Raw genomic sequence first — 16,181 nt, 5'->3', positions numbered from 1 at the left:
CTCACTGGAGAAATTTCAGCTGCAATTGTTGATAATGGCAATAAGCAGCTGAGAATGAGGTTGTAGGGTGGGTTGGGAGTTTTCCTGGTCCCTACCTCTTCCCTTGGGACTGCCTGCTGCTTCCAAGTGTTCCAACAGCTCAGTCTGTAACAGGGGATGATGAGGGGATGCTGTGACAGGTCAGCCAAGGCAACCCTGCTCTGCCAGAAAGCAGCCAGGCCTCCAGAACCATTCTTCCTCTCCACTTCACCACAGCTGATTTAACTGGAAGACAGACGGGTCTCTGAAGTCTGAGGCACCAGTGGGCTACTGCTGCTAAAGCTCATGCTGTGTAATCCTCAGGAGAGATTTGGTGAAAAGCAGCCAGTTGACAAAGCAAAGGTTGTCTTTATATATTCCCCCAGGAATATTTAGTAGTGAAACAAAATCTCAGAAGTGTATGAAAACAGTTTATTTTACAGCCTTTCAAATAATAACCAGCTGGACTTCATAAAAACCAAAGGGGAAGGAAACCTGCCTGAATGATAAAACCTTTTGTGTAATATGTTTTGTAATTGCCTCTGTTGAGTCTCGTTTTAACAGAAAGCCAAGGCAAAAATTGCTAGGTAGGCAATAAGGAAAGGAAATGGAATTTAATTTCTTGTGCACAGTCTGCAGCAACACTCTGTATTTAAGTCAAATATTTTTCAGTGTTTAAAATTTCGCTTCCAATATTGTGTGCAGAGTTAGTGCTACAGTATGCTGACACTAAAAAAACCCCTATTAAATATGTCAGTAAAATAAAAGATGCAAGTGGTTGAAAATCTTATCCACTAAAAAGTGGTCCTTGTAATCTCAATTAAAACAAATGCAAGGGTCATTAATCCATGAAAGAGATTTAAAATTTGCATTAATTTGGTTTTGTATCTCTAGAACAATGCCTCCAAGCTTCTGCTGGCTATTATGGAAAGCAGGCAAGACAGTGAGAATGCGGAAAGAATCCTTTTCAACATGAGACCAAGAGAACTGGTGAGAAAACTTGTGAATATTCATAAATCTTTTGGCTGAAAAAAAATCTGTCATTAAAACATTTTTAAAATGATCTGTATCTAAGCTGAGAAGTGTTGGCAGCGTATGGTGGCACAATGTATCAGGATAGTACTAATTCACAAAAAGTACTTTAAAAGGATCAAGCATGCATGATTTCAGTCTTTACGACTTCATTATTTTTATCCATTCCAAGCACTTTTCTGTAATTGTTTCCTAACTAAATTATCATATTCTGGTAGACTGTCTTCAAGTGCAGTTTGTCAGGGGCTGGCAAATTAAGCTTGTACAGTTTATGAAGCAGTGCTAACAGAAATGTGTGTGTAGACATAGAATATATTTAATATACATGTATGTTATATATTTATGTTTCATGAGCAAAGAGAGTTCCAAACAGTTGTTGCTGTGTTTTGGAGCAACTCTGATGTTTGTGGAGGTCTCCAGGAACTTTAAATGGGTTGGAAATCTGGAGAAGTCATTTCCAATACGACTTGACCATGTAACAACAGAGACTGAGAGAACTGGGAATTCTTGAGGGATTCTGGGGGAAGTGTCTGGAGGCATCCTCCCTGCCCTTAGGCAGAGCCCAGTGCCTGCTGGTTTCAGGGCCTCATCACTTAGGTGACATCTCAGCAGGATGAGGCCATCCCTAGGGTATAACTGCAGGTTTCCTTTGTGTGGGGAACCCTATGCTGGTCCTGTAAGAGGCTTTTGAATATTTGGAATTTCCCCAGCACCCTGCCCAGATCTTCCTTTCCTTTTTGGTTTAGGTGTGTTTTTTTTCCTGTGAAATTGTGTTGCTGCCTATTCTGGCCAGAGGAAGATCGTGGCTGCACTCTAAGTGCTGCACAACACTCCCTGCCATATCTAGACCAGCCTTTTGAAGCATTTGTGAAAATACCTGCTCACAAAGGCTCAGCATTCCTGTTCCTTTCTCATGGTTGCTGATGAAAAATGTAGCGGTTTGGAGCTTCATAAATCCTTCAAGCTTGTCTTTGTTCAGAAAGTGTTTCTCAGGCTGCTCGCTCTTCTTGCAGAACTGCAGGGCACCCATCCAGGCTGGAGCTGAACAAAGTGGCTGTGTTCAAACATCGTGTGTTTTTTCCCCAAGAATCACATTTTTTTCATCTCTTCCTGGCTGGGTTTGTGTTGCAGGTAGATGTGATGAAGAATGCCTACAACCAAGGTCTGGAATGTGACCACGACGAGGAGAATGGAGATGATGGCATCTCCCCAAAAGATGTTGGCCATAATATCTATATTTTGGCACATCAGGTACATCTTATTTGTTTTGTGACGACTTCCAGAAAAGTGTTATGTGGTTAAACTCCACATTGTCACAGGTGGGGTGCTGCACTTCAGTGGTAAGAGAGAAGTAACAGTGTGTTTACTGATAAAAAGCAAAGCTTGATAGCCAATGTGACTGGGTTAATGAGATTCAATGGCAAGGCACACTCGATTGTTTGCTGCATGCAGGACAAGCTCAGCCAAGACTGTCAGGGAGACCCTCCTGTTGAGTTATGATGTTAAGGAATGATCCCCTTGCATTCTAAACTCCTTCTGAGAGGGGAGTTTAGGTGCAGCTGGATCCAGACTTAGTCCCAGCCTTGCCCAACAGTTTATGTCTAAAGGATTATCTGCACACAATCAATCCTTTCTATTGTCTAGCCATCAAGATTTCGGAGTTTAGCATGCTACTAACCACTTACCAAGTGGTCTCTTGTGGTAAGGAATCTCTCAGTCTTGAGAAGCAACCTTAAGAGGCATCCCCTGCTCAAGGGGACATCCTGAATATGTTGGTCCTCCCACTGAGGAGAAATTTCACACAAGTTGTCATTTGTGTGAGATAACAATGTAGAGCAAAACGGTGACTGTCCACTTAGCTTTGTCTTCTTTTGACATTGACAGATCACTTATATCAATCAAATCATAAATTGTGTTACCATTATTGGTGTATTTTAAATAGTGCCTTCAGTTGTGATACCAAGCGAACTTGATTTCAGAAGATTCCTTTTATTTTAGATATTACTTTGCCAATAAGAATAATTGGGCCTTTTCACTGCTTTCTCCTTTTGAATTATGCTGTAGTGCCCTCAAGCTTTTTCTGATCACTTTTACTTCTCTACTGGTAAAGGTAGAATGTACACTGAAGGTTGTTATTTAATGGGCTATTTATTCTTCAGAGTAGCTGGTGTCAAAAATAGTTTATCTTTCAATTATGTTCAGAGTATTGTAAAGTTTTTTGTAATTGAAAAAGTAAGGACCAAGAACTTCTTGGTTATATCATAAATTACAGTTTTTGGTATTTCTTATAAGGGCCAAATTTAAAAAAAAATGTTTTTCCCTGAGTAAGAAGAAATAAACAGAGAGGGAGAGGGAGTGTTCCTCATTCATTATGTTTATTAAGTGTTGTTAGGAATTGAATACTTGGTGGAAAAAATAAGAAAAGAAAGCAATCTATAGTTACAGTAGTGTTATGCAATGTTTCTTTCAAGCAAGGAATGCAAAAAAACAGTTACTGAGTAATGCTGGTGTGCTTGCAGCACATTTAAATAAGTGAGTATTGTTATTATGTTGGTGGTGGTGTGGTTGACCATGTTGTGCTCTCATGCTGTGTGTGGGGCTGTACATAAGATACAGAGATGTATCATGAGAGATGACAGTATTTTCAGAAAGCATCTGCAGCTCCTTACCTTGTAGGACTATTTACTCCTTGTCTGAATGCTTATAATGAAAATTTAAATGCCTGCCCAATCAAAATGTCTGTATTTTCTGTCTTCTGCCTACAGTTTGTGTTAAATCACTTAACAGGGTCTGTGACATGGAAAATACAGTTTGGGGGAGTGGAATATAGGCCTAAAGCTGTGCATGACTGCTGGGGTCATTTCACACAAGAGGTCACTGCCAGGGGTACACCAGCTGGCTGAGGTGTAGGTTAAGGTCTGTCCCTAGGTTCATATCCATGGTGCTGGGGAGGTCCATGATGCCACTCCACAGCTATTCCTGATCATAGCTGGCGTTTTGGTTGCATAAGGGTGGATATTTTTACAGCAATTTACTGAGCTCCTTCCTGTTCTGTAAAATTAAATGTCACGATTGGCTCTGTATGCTGTAAAAATATCCATCTTTTTACAAAAAAAAAAAAAAAAAAAAAAGAAACAAGAAAAAAAGACTGTTTTCTTTTTCTTGCATTTCTGTAACATAGTACGTGTGTTTACAATAGCTTTGCACCCATGTCAGGCCCCATATCAAAACAAAGCAATGCAAGGGCAGGCAATTTGGGGCCTTTCTGTGTCCTCTGCTAATGAAAAGCTACAATTCTTGGCACAGGCCTGCTGATCTTTGACCCCAAACTCTTTCCATGTGTGCCCTTTTGCTCGCCCTGGGATGGGCAGGATACGAGCATGGACCCTCCTCAGTAAGGCCATTGTTGCTGGGTTCCTTTGCTGGCTTCAGTCTCCAAACACCCTCTGCTTTGCTGTCAGAGTGGCTTTTTGGTGTCTGGGCCTTCTGCTGGGCTTAGCTGACCTGATTTGCATAGTATTTCTTTGCTGTGGCCATTCACCTGACTTACTTTTTTTCTACAACCAGTGTGGCTCTTCAGTCACTTTCCTTACACTTCCTGGTGACCACTTGCTCTAGCTACAGCTTTTTGGTCCCTCTGTAATAGCAGAATCAAGACTGAGAGTTCCCCTTTTTGCTGTTCCAGCCCTCAAACACAGACAGTTTATTTTGGGGAGCTCCGACTTTCAGTTTTTGTCGTTGCACTCTTCAGGGCAATGCTGGGTTCTGCATTTTGCCACCACTACATCCTTCCTTGCCCTTCCTGTGGTTGATTTTACCAGAAGCAAGAGGCATTCTTGTAAATGTTTGACCCACAGTGCATAGAAAGTTGTACCTGTGTCACAAGCAAGGTTGAGATTTCTGTTAGTAAATTGTCCTTACAGCCTCCCAGCCCCTGCCCTAAATGTGCACTTGTACATCGTGCACACACAGAGGGGTGTGGGCACAGCAGCCGTGTCATGCCAGTGATCACATGTCTTTCACATGTTTCACTGTCCTCTCTTTCCTTTATTTCTTCATCTTCCTCCAGCCTGCCACGTGCCATGGCTGTGCTGCTTCCCCGGCACTGACCCCGGGGCTGTCTGGACACTGCTGCTCCTCACTTTTCCTGCTCTTCAGTGAGCAGAGGGGAGAAGGGAGTGCCACTGGGAGGAAGCAGAACTGAGCTGTCCACGAGGAGCAGCCCTGAGCTGCAGCCCTACTCTGCAGCCTGGCTTTGGAGCTCCTTCCAGATGTAGCTCTTCTACAGCTGCTTGTGGAGCAGTGACATGAGCTGGTGCTTGAGCTCACATCCTGGAAAAATAAGCCTGTTATTGGTGGGTAGAAAGGGTTCGCAATTCTCTTGAAAATCAACAGAGGAGATTCTGTTTTCTTTTTCTAATTCAAATGTCATACTCAGAGCTGAGCCTTGACCTTGCTAATTCCTTGCAGTAGTCTCGGCTGAGTGCCAGAGGTGTGTTATGGACAGTTCCATCACCTCTGTCACCACTTCTCTTCCAGCCTCAGTCAATAGGTATGGTGTCTTTATTGCTGTCCTCTTAAGAGATTGTGTTAAAGCAGGTCACACTTTGTTTTGCAAAGTTAGTAAGGCTGTCCACGAAGAGACTTCATCTTGATGTGATGTCCCTGTAGGAAATTCCAAAAGCTTTTGACACAGTAGCACAAAAAAAAGTTTCATTCTTGCTCCTTATCTGCAGAGCATTAGTGTAGGAGAATCAAATTTTTAAATGGTTACACAATGAAAGAAATTATAAAAGGCTAAAGAAATCCTCTGGCTTTTCAGATGACTGCTTGAGCTGGCTGCCTGTTAGTCATAACAAAGTATTTCAGAAGTTTGTAAACTAAAACACAGACCTTCATTGGCAGTATTTCCATGAGGTTCATGATCCATTTGATTTACTATGAAGCAAGATAAGGCACTGATTATAACCAGAGGCTCCCGTATTCTGCATGCATATATATATATATCTCTATATATCTATATATACATATCTGTGCTTCTGTTAGTGAAAAATACTTTGGAGTGTTTGTGTTTCTCAGCTCATGCAAACTGTCTAAATCAGGCATGGAGCCCAAGCTAAGCCACTGTACCTTTCAGCAGGGGCTTTATTCATGAGAGTCACAAGAAGGTGAAATAACTTTACATAGCTTTTTGTCAGCTTGCAGCGTGGCAAGAGTGCACTTTCATCTGCCTGTAGAGCTATGGAGACACATCCTTGATCTGAAAGGATGTGAGTGGGGGGGGAGTAAGGGAGCAAACTGTAACAAAACTTTCAGGTTTCCAACGCCTTCTGAACTCCTCTGCCTGGTTCCCAAGGCTGTGGCAGGGGTGCTGACCCAGCATGCCACCCCGTTCGTGATGCACGTTCCGTGGTCTCGGGCTAGCAAAATGTTTCCTCAATTTTAAGTTTGTGCTTAAATGCCCTGTTGGAAAGGGAGCATAGGTCTTGGAATTCCACAATACCTTTGTCACTTTCAGGTAGATAGAAGTTTGTTTGTTTATAGTGAGGTTAAGCTAAAATATTTAAATCCCAACCAAGTAAACTACTTATATTTATACAATTGTCTGGTGCCACCAACACTTAATGAAAAATTTTTCCTCACCCCATAAGGTTAGAAGAATTATCACTGTCTGATATCAGTGCAGTGAAGACAAGTTTGAACCAGGCTATCTTCTGATAGACTAACACAGTTGGAAGTGCCCTTCCATTTATAAGTTCTTAAAATAAACCAAGGAAAAAGAGGTGGATCTGCTGTGAACTGTAAAGTTCTCCCTGCAGGTACTGCTAAGGACACACATCTTCCACTCTGGTGCTAATTTTAAATGGACTGAGCAAAATAAGTCATTCAGCCTTATATATTTGTTAGTATATTAATAAAAGAATCAAGATTTTTTTAATCAAACTTGGCAGGCATTATCAAACTAATGTCTTACTGCTGTGTTTACTTCATTGTTTAGTAGTGTAGATAGATGAAGGGTATTTGCTAACTAGGCAATTAAAATGGCAATAATTGATGGCATGGATTTATAGTTTGGGAGTAGGGATACACAACCTTTTTTAAAAGTTACTATTTTTGATGTTTGAAATAGGAGAGGTTTGATAATGAGACTTGGATATGATACATTCGTTAAGGATAAAGTCAGTTTTAAAAAATTTAGCTATCCACATAGGAAAAATTCTGAGAAGCACAAAGCCTTTTGTTTCTGTGGGTTTCTCTTTAGTCTGTCTCTCTGTAACTTTCATCAGATTTGAGTACACCCAGGGCTGGGACCACCTGTACTTTCCACATCAGTTCTGTGCCTACAGCTGCATGGTTCTGGGACTCTTACCTGCTCTAGCAGAACAAAGAAATGGCAATGCTAATAATGATAGTAATAATAATAATAATAATAATAATAATAATAGTTTCAGAATTTTTAAAAGACTTAATCTTACTTTTTAGAGGGTTTTGGAGCAGTTAAAAGCTCTCATTAATTTTATGTGCCCCTTTTTAAGTAGGTGGTATGATCTGGTGTTACAGGTAAAGGCACCAAGGCAGAAGCAGGCACAGACAGCGTCATGAGCTGTCATGGGAAGCAATCTGACTTGTTTGATCCCCAGTGCTTTGCTTTGACTGCCACATTGGCTTCCCTCCTATGCTCACTCCATCCCAGCTACTTTGCTAGTGTGGAAAATTAGCTTTTTTTGGGTAGTGCATAATCACTGAGCACATTAGTACCCCAAAAGTCTTCTAGAGACATGCTAACGTGTTTTTCAAATAAGCTTTCCTGTGCTGCTAATATTATGGGTTGCTGAGGCAAGAAAAGTTTTCATAAGGTAACAGATGCAAATGTGTGCATGTGTGTGAGGGAGGTATTGTAAGGCTTAAGGGGTTTTTTGTGGGTGGTTATTTTTGGTGTTGTAGTTTGGAGCAGTTCCTGGATTTCCTTCACTTTGCTGTATTTTAACTTTTAGACAGATTCACTTAGACCTTCGTCCTTCTTTTCCCTTCAGTTTGCGTGTGTGTGTATAAAATAGAAGACAATTATTAAAACATATACTATAAGCCAAATGTGGATTCTTGTACTCATCCATTTGTCTTGACCTGAATATAATTCAAGCCAGGTCAAGGGATTCCATGGCAAGACCTTGCTTAAAATGATGGGTGCAGATCTTCCATGGTTTAATGTGTGAGGAAACAAGTAACACTGTAAATGCAGGCCTCCAAATGTGGAATAGGATCACTGCACGTGACTTCTCCAAAGCTTTCTGAACTGAGTGGGTTGTGCCTGGCTCACTAAACACTGTTCTGCATGAAGTGTGATTGTGGTCAGGTGTAAATTCAGGGTGAAATTTGACTTTTTAAAAAGAAATGTTGGTGAAGAAGGCAGAAATTATTTGCTCAATAATGTGCATCGACAAGCACCTTCTCTAAGACACAGCAAAGAAGCACCTCAAAGGCTGTTTAGGATAGGGAACTGGTGGGACCAGTTACAGCCCAGTCATCTGCAGTGGGCATGATCTGGCTGAAACTTTAATATCATGGTTATACCATGGAAATAAGATGAACAGAAGACAAGTGGAAAAGTCTTGCAAGAACTGCTTTATCCTTGATAATGGTGTTGCCATTACTGGCCCATAACATTTGCCTAAAAGAAATCTCCCCTGTCCCTGTGGGAGCTGGGAGTTCCCAGAGCATTCTGCTCTAAAAGATAGGCTCATCCAATTGGGAAGCAGCTTTGAGCTCAGGCAAGGATCCTCCAGAAGAGCTGATGTCTGGGGACCACAATGGTTCAGTGAACTTTTGAAGCTTGCTGAGTTCTTTCTGCTCACCCTCTGCCTCAGGTGTTGCATGTCTGTCTTTACAAAACATTAGGTTGTGCCTAGGTTCTGATGACAAAGATTTTCAGTTGATTCTGTTTTGTGAATGAAATGTCTTGGTTCACTTGAGTTTTTACACATCTCTGACTGGTACTCTCTGAAGAAACAAAAAGTGTTTTAGTGTTTGAGACTAGGATTTTGGAAAGAAGACCACTGGTTACACTGAGTGAAAATGTAGTTGGCTCACATTTTGTTTAGCAATGACCATTGTCAAATTGTGCAGCTGATGTGGACAGGAAGCAGTTGGCAGATATTGTTGGAGGTTGTCCTCCCAAGTACCAGATGACAGAGAAAATCTTTGTACACACTTAAATAAATAGGACTACCTTTTGAGGCCAGAGGATGATGGACTCTATCCTGTAGGATAAACCTGTCCTTCAGGATGAATAGCTGTGAGTTTGTGCAGTAAGTATGCTCTCTTTCTGCAGGACAGGTAAAATTTTTCAAGCTAAAGGATGTCATTTTTTGCAAGGCTATGCTGAACTTCGCAGTTTTTTGGTGTTTTTTTGTTTTTTTGTTTCTTTGTCCTTAACAGAGAAGCTCTTGCTGATAGCAGTGCCAAAACAAAGGGCTGATGGGAGCCAGTCCCAGGAACCGTGACTGTCAGGGGACTTGTAAGCTTGGCTGCCAGACCTGAAGCTTTTCATGGAACTTTTATGCTCCACATGTTGTTTTGTAGTTATCATCCTGATGAGACAGGCTATGGCATCAAAATGACAACGGCTAATTAAATGTCAGGAGAATCAGAAGCTGTTGCAAGGCTTTTACACTGAGATTTCCAAGATTGAAACAGAAGCCAGTGACGCACATCACCCTCCTTGTGGCTCATTAGGATGGGATATAACTCCACGTTCAGCCAGCTGCAGTATAGAGAGACAGTATGGAGGCTGCCATGAGGGCTTGACACTAATGAGCACCTGAAAGCTTAAATAAACCTCTGTGGCTGATGTTAGGTCTCAGGTTATAACCTTGGCAACTTGTCCTTTGATGTTGTCTTTTTCTCCCCTTCTCCTTGGAATCATTCACCTCAGAATCCTGTTCTGGCTTTGATAGGGATCTACATGGGAACCTCTGTTTTCCATCTGATGATGTGTTGACTTAGGCTGCTAAGAGCTGCTAGGATTCAAGTTAGAGCTTTTTACCATAGGTTGGCCACAAAAGTTTTAGCTTATTTTAATTTTTCTGGTTCTACTTCTCTAGAACAAGATGAAGTGTCTATTCTACATATGTGTGTGATTTATTGTATGTAATGTTAACGAGGGATATATCCTGTTTGACTGTGGCAACTGTGCATTTCACTAGTGCACAGGTGGCCTCAATATTTCTGCTTTGTGGGTTTCTTCTTCTATCTTTAACTTCTGTAATCCTTGTGTTTTGTGGTTTACAAGATTTTTTGTCATTGGGAAATATGCTGAATTGGTGTTGGGGCCCAAACGTTACACCAGAAGAAATATCCTTTCTTTGTCAAATGTCTACATTGTGAAATCTTCACATTAGTCTGTGGTTTTACTCTGAAAATTGGCTGTGGGACAATGAAATACTGTTCAAGACATTCTCTGCTCTCAGGCTCTGTTTGCAGCCCTGTCCTAGCAATAACCACACTACCTTTTTATTGCTGTCTGAAGCAGCATGGGGTGGACAGAGGGACTTCAGTCCTCCTTTGGTTCTCCGTCACCCGTGGGGCAGTTACTTCACTTCCCACATGAAGAATGGGTCTTCATTTAGCTGTGTCCACAGCTGGTCAACGTGGGAATGCCTCCACTCAGAGTAGGCAAGCAGTACTGATTTATACTGATTTATACAGATTTATACTAGTAGAGAACTTGCCTGTTGCCCTCGAACCATGCTCTTACCCTGGAGCTGCCTGCTTGCTTTTGGCACTCACATTAGAGTGATGATATGTGGGTCACAGGGAGGATGGCTTGACTTTAAACTTTTAGATTGAAATTACTTGGAGAAATGTTATGTAGAATTAAGCATAATTTTCCTTGGAAACTGAGTAAACTCAATCCAGAAGCTGTTGAGAGGCAGTAAATGTGGGACCACACAGTGCTGTCTTTCCGTAGCCACCCTTCAAAGCAGACTGCGTGTTCAGCCAGCCACCCCTGAGTGCTGTGTGCACATTTCACTGGCTCAGAAATGTATGTAATGTAGCTATTTTGTTCAAATTGCTGCAAACTCCCCTCATTAATGAAGTTGAATTACACAAAGTGTTGAGTTCTTGCTCTGGAGACAGAGCTGGAACTTTTCCATTAGAGGTAACCTTCAAATGAACCAAGGTGCACCTTTTTCTTATAAGTACAGCCCAACTAAAACATTTTACCCTGAGCTGGGGTTTGGTTTGAGGGGAAGTGAGGGTTGAAAATACCATGGAAGTGAAATCTGGTCTCACTTAATAGTATCAGAGCAGTTCTAATAGGCTTCAGATATCTGCATTGTGAAATCCTACACCTTAATTAAAATTAGGGGGGGCATCTTCTCTAACAATGACATAGTTTTTTATGTTCAGTAGTCATTGAAGTAATTACAGGTTAACAAAAATAAAGAGCATTAAACAGAATGTCAAAATATGTCTGTTCCTCACAGTTGCTCCATTTTAACTCCCATCTCCTCTGATGTCACAATTTAATTAGGTATCTCAGTCACCATAGAGTTTTCCAGACAAGATCTGAATTTGTAATCTACAAATAGGCAGAGCTCAGTTCCCATCCTCTGTATTTCATTCATTTAACACAGTGCAGAAAAGTGAAAATGAGGTTCACCTTGCACTTTCTCTGAGGCAGCTTTATGAGATACTGAATAAAAGTGTCCAGCTGTGAAATTTAGTTTTAACAGTTGATTATGCTTTTCTACACCAAAAGTGAGGTGATCAGCTACTTATGATCACCTTCAGACCTGCACACAGATAAGCATCTAATCAACCTGGGGTTAAAGAAGCCTTTTCTCTCCCTTTTTCTATGGGCAAGGATTTTCAGAGTTTGTTTTACAAATGATGATCTGTGGTAGCCTTACATGAACTTTGTTTGGAAAATCTTTCCAGCTTTTTCTGTCTTTGAGTGTGCAGAACACCACTTAGCTGCTAGTTGGTTGGGTAAAGCAGCATTATTTATGAATGTTTGATAAGGAGAGAGATGAAATTTTTACTCCCACCAGGAACTGTTACTTCATAGGTGCCAGGTGAAAGTGCTTTCCTGAGGACAATAGCCATAATACAGAGTTGGAAAGAACAACTCATAATTTTACTTTCTCTTCTCTCTGGTCCTATGCTCCTAATTTTATTTATTTTTAGGGATGTTTTGCTCTGCTGATTGGAAAGGGAGGCAGAGATTCAATAGCATGGTGCAAAATGTTGGAAAATCTCACCATTGTAATTGTTTGAGGAGAGTCATCTCTCAGTTCCTGTCCATCTCCACACTTGTACACTGCCCTGTTTTCTACTGTTCAATGTACATACATCAGGCCCCAGCAGATAGTAGGAAATCCATGTCTGCTGTGAATTCAACAGATTGCAGCTTCTGCTGTTTGCTTGCTGCTTCAGTCTCGTATGTTTTTGACTCTGAAAGAGCAAGTTATGCTTTTCTGTGTGTTGTGGAACGACGTGTTGAGAAGGTGGGATGTGAGCAGGACTGGCTACAAACAGGCTTTTTAATTTGACATCGATGTAACTTGAATCACAGAGTCTCAGCCATGATTCCAGGCTGCAGCTGAGGACTTAAGCCTCTTTAATGTGCCTCATTGAAGACAGGGAGATGGCTTATCCCAGCCTCTGCAAGGGCAGTGTGCTCTGGCTGTCTTCTAAGCCACACCTGCCTGTGGCACAGCTGGTGATGCTGTCAGGTTGGGTTGGTGAACTGCATCCAGCTGAAGGGGTCACAGTATACCAAAGAAACTGTGGCACTATCCTGCAAATAGGAGAGACAAGATGAGTTTGGGTAGATCCTGAAGAAGAGGATGAGTCCATTCTGGAAGGATCAGCCCATGAGGAACTTTCTGCTCATGGTGCCAGAGGAAGGGATGTTGAGTGCCAGTCAACGTCTCTTGGTCTTATAGCTCACAGAAGGAAGTGTGTCCATACTTAAAAACTTGAAACTGTGGTTCCCCTCACCACATTGCCCCCAAAGTAAGAGTCATCAGCAGCAGTTCCTTCTTTTGTTTGTGCTAGCCTGCCTTTTCTAGAGAAGCCACATAGCAGACAGAAGAAGATAGCTGGCAGAGAGTCACGTTCTGCAGGGAAGAGAAATATAGAAAGTGAAGGGCTTGGGAGCAAAAGAATTTTAAGAGTTCCTGAAAAGGGTGTGCCTTTCACAGCTCTCGTATCTCAGGTCTATTTATGCATTTTGGTTGTATTTAAAGTGTTGGTGGCTTTTAGAGGTGAACGGTTCTCTTACTGTGTGGATTTGGGATCTATATATCTGCTGGTTTGGCCTTTCCCGGATTGTGTCTATACAACATTGGTGCCAGTGTTATTGTCTGCCTTTTATGGAAGTAGCATGTGGCTGGGATCTTCTTCCTTGTTATGCTCTGAAGAAGGCTATTTGCAGAAACTCTGCTCTCCTTTTCTTTCTTTTCCATTGAACTTTCTCGTTACCTCCCTATAATCATGTCTGACACTTCCATCATCTGATTTCCTTCCATCCTGTACTTTGCAAAATTTTGCATACAGTAATCACAGGAGGCAGTCTCTGAGTGCAGTTGTGCCATCCTGTTGGAATTCTGGATTGCATGCTGCTGTCCACATCCTATGTCCAGTATGGCCAGTGTACACCAAAATCCAAGTGTGCCCCTGTATGCACTGGGCTGGCTTGACTCAAGCAGGCACAGCTGCCCATGAAAGTTTACACATAGCCTGTGGAGATGTTTCACATCCACCCACCTTAAATTAATTTTGTTTGATTGCAACGCATTTTGTCTGACCTGAATTTCCCCTCACACGTGTACACTTCATTTTTTTTTTGGAATTCAGCTTTGCCTGCAAAAGAAATTAGAAAGGAGGCACGTGGAAGTAAAGTTTGTTGAAATATTAACAAGTCATTTTGTCTTCTGCTGGTTTTCATCAGGGTAAAAAAGAACAGCAAAACCACAACAAAAATAGCAATGAAATTACTATGGGGGGCTGCAAACATAATAGTGACAGAGTTCACTTAGCTGTGGTGGTTTCTTTTATGTGATAATATTGAGGTGTTTTATTTCTCCCCTGTGAGGTAGATCACTATTGGCTGCAATTTGTAGTGTGCCCCATGTGGAGGCTGGGGAGGAGAGTTGGTGCCTCAGAGGTTACACGAGGCCATGGAAGACCCAGCAACAGAATCCAAAGCGTCTGGACCACCCAGGGACCTGCTCATGTACCACAAGCCATCAGGGAAAGATTAAGTCTGAACCCTTTTGGTTGCTCTGTACGGTATAATTGTCTAATGAAATCAATGAATACTTGATGTGAGAGTCTCCCATTGCTCCATCCCTGCTGTTCCTAATGTTTGTTAACAGATTGCTTTGTGGCAGAGTGCAAAGGTGCCGCTCTATAAAACTGTAATGACTTCTGGAAAGGAAGTTGCCCTGTGTATTGCAGAAAGCACCATTCAGTTTTGATTGGAACATGGGGAGCTGAGAAGTTGTTACTGCTTTTAGTGCAGCTACTTGGAATAAAAATTTCTGCTCAGTTATGGTTAAGATGACATTTCCTTTTTCCCTGCTTTTTTCTCTCCTTGTTTACCGATGGAGTTGGAATGTTCTCATTTGCCCTGGGCAGGGAGCTGGCATGCGGTAAGGTCCTGGCACGCCAAAGAAGAGGAGCTCCTTTTCTGTCTCCTATGTTCCTCTGTTTGTCACCCATCCTGTTTGCTACTGCCTCGACTTTCTCTTGCCTGTTTTCTCTCAGTCCATGGGGGTTTTCTTGTCAGTCCCCGGGCAGCTTTTTTATCCTTTCTTGCTCTCTAAGACGAAAATGAAGTGTTTGGTGAGATGACTGGGTTATCCCTGGTGAGGGCGTTTGGTGGTGCCAGATCTCACACTGCTTGGCTCTGGGAGCCAAAGGGACTGAAGAGGACAAAAGAGGAAGAGATTGAGGTTGTAAATGAGCCCCAGCTGCACGAGCCTGTTGGCACAGCAAGGTGAGACTCATCTGAGCATTATTTTGCTATTGCTGCAAGTTACATTTTGTCACAGTTTCCCCTGGTGAAAGACCACTGGCCTTTGGGCTGGCAACCCACACTGCAGGATGTGTGGTTACTGACAGGGTAGGGGTGAAGATAATTTACAGCAGATCTGTCAGATGTCATGCCTTGGGCATCAGGTACCAACACTTGCCTCACTTTCCCCAAGGGCTGTAGTTCATTAACTGCCAGGCCTGTGGAGTGGCCTCTCTGCCCTGACAGGCTCGAGGGGGCTGGCTGGCACCCCAGAGGGGGAGTGAGGCAAGGGCAGAGGGGCCTCTGTGCAGTGTGACAGCTTACAGGCATGTCCACACCCAGTCCCCTCCCCAAAACAAGCCCCAGTCCCCAGCATGCTCCCGACCAGTGCCCTTCCCCTGCCAGGAGTGCCCTGTGTGCCAGGTGCCATCACATGCCAGCCTTACTGCTGCCTTACAGCTGTGAGAAGAACTGAGAGAATTGGAACAAGGATAATAATTATTTCAAGGATTTTGTTTCTACGTTTTTAGATGTTTGTAATACTTCCTAATAGTAATACTGTAAATGGTATCAAGGCACAGGAGCTGTTTGTGCTATTTGTGTCATTCTTTCTGCTTCTCAGCCAGTTATCCAGTGCTTTTTGTACTATTCCATCAACCTTTCCTAGGAAATCAGTTTAACATGTTTGACACCTTGCCTGTGAACTGACTCTTCCATGAAAACCCTGACTGCCTACGGGACACTAAACCTCACTCATTTAGATCCCTTTATACCATTCTAGTCATAGAACATCACCTTTCCCCCCATGTTTGGCAGTTTTAAGATGCTGGGGAGTGAAATAAATCTCTCAGAATTTGGGGGTCTCCAACCTCATGTCTATAGCTTCTATTTCTTATACTTTTTTTCTTGTATTTCTTGTCCTTTTCGGGCTTCAGCAAAGCCTGGTGTGATCAGCAGGAATTTTGACAACCATCTCAGCTGTGTACTGGGTAAGACCTCGTGCCTTTGATGAGAACGTGAGAGGCCCCTGCAGTTTACAAGTTACAACCAGGGACTGACACATCCTTATTAAAATATAGCGTGCTTCTGTGTTTTACAGAAATAT

The 16,181-nt window shown here is 42.3% G+C and overlaps 1 protein-coding gene across 9 annotated transcripts in view; it reads left to right on the top strand.

Annotated features, from left to right (window-relative positions):
* ITPR2 (inositol 1,4,5-trisphosphate receptor type 2) overlaps positions 1-16,181 on the top strand; it is a 246,210-nt gene that overhangs the window by 178,329 nt on the left and 51,700 nt on the right. For all 9 annotated transcript variants that reach the window (XM_069003276.1, XM_069003280.1, XM_069003275.1 and 6 more), the window contains 2 exons: positions 913-1,008; positions 2,182-2,301. In XM_069003276.1, the coding sequence (XP_068859377.1) occupies positions 913-1,008; positions 2,182-2,301 (216 nt within the window). The remainder of the gene's footprint in view (positions 1-912; positions 1,009-2,181; positions 2,302-16,181) is intronic.

Source organism: Aphelocoma coerulescens, chromosome 1A (assembly GCF_041296385.1).
Source record: "Aphelocoma coerulescens isolate FSJ_1873_10779 chromosome 1A, UR_Acoe_1.0, whole genome shotgun sequence".
In the NCBI taxonomy this organism is placed as follows: domain Eukaryota; kingdom Metazoa; phylum Chordata; class Aves; order Passeriformes; family Corvidae; genus Aphelocoma; species Aphelocoma coerulescens.
This window is presented reverse-complemented; position numbering and strand designations above follow the sequence as displayed.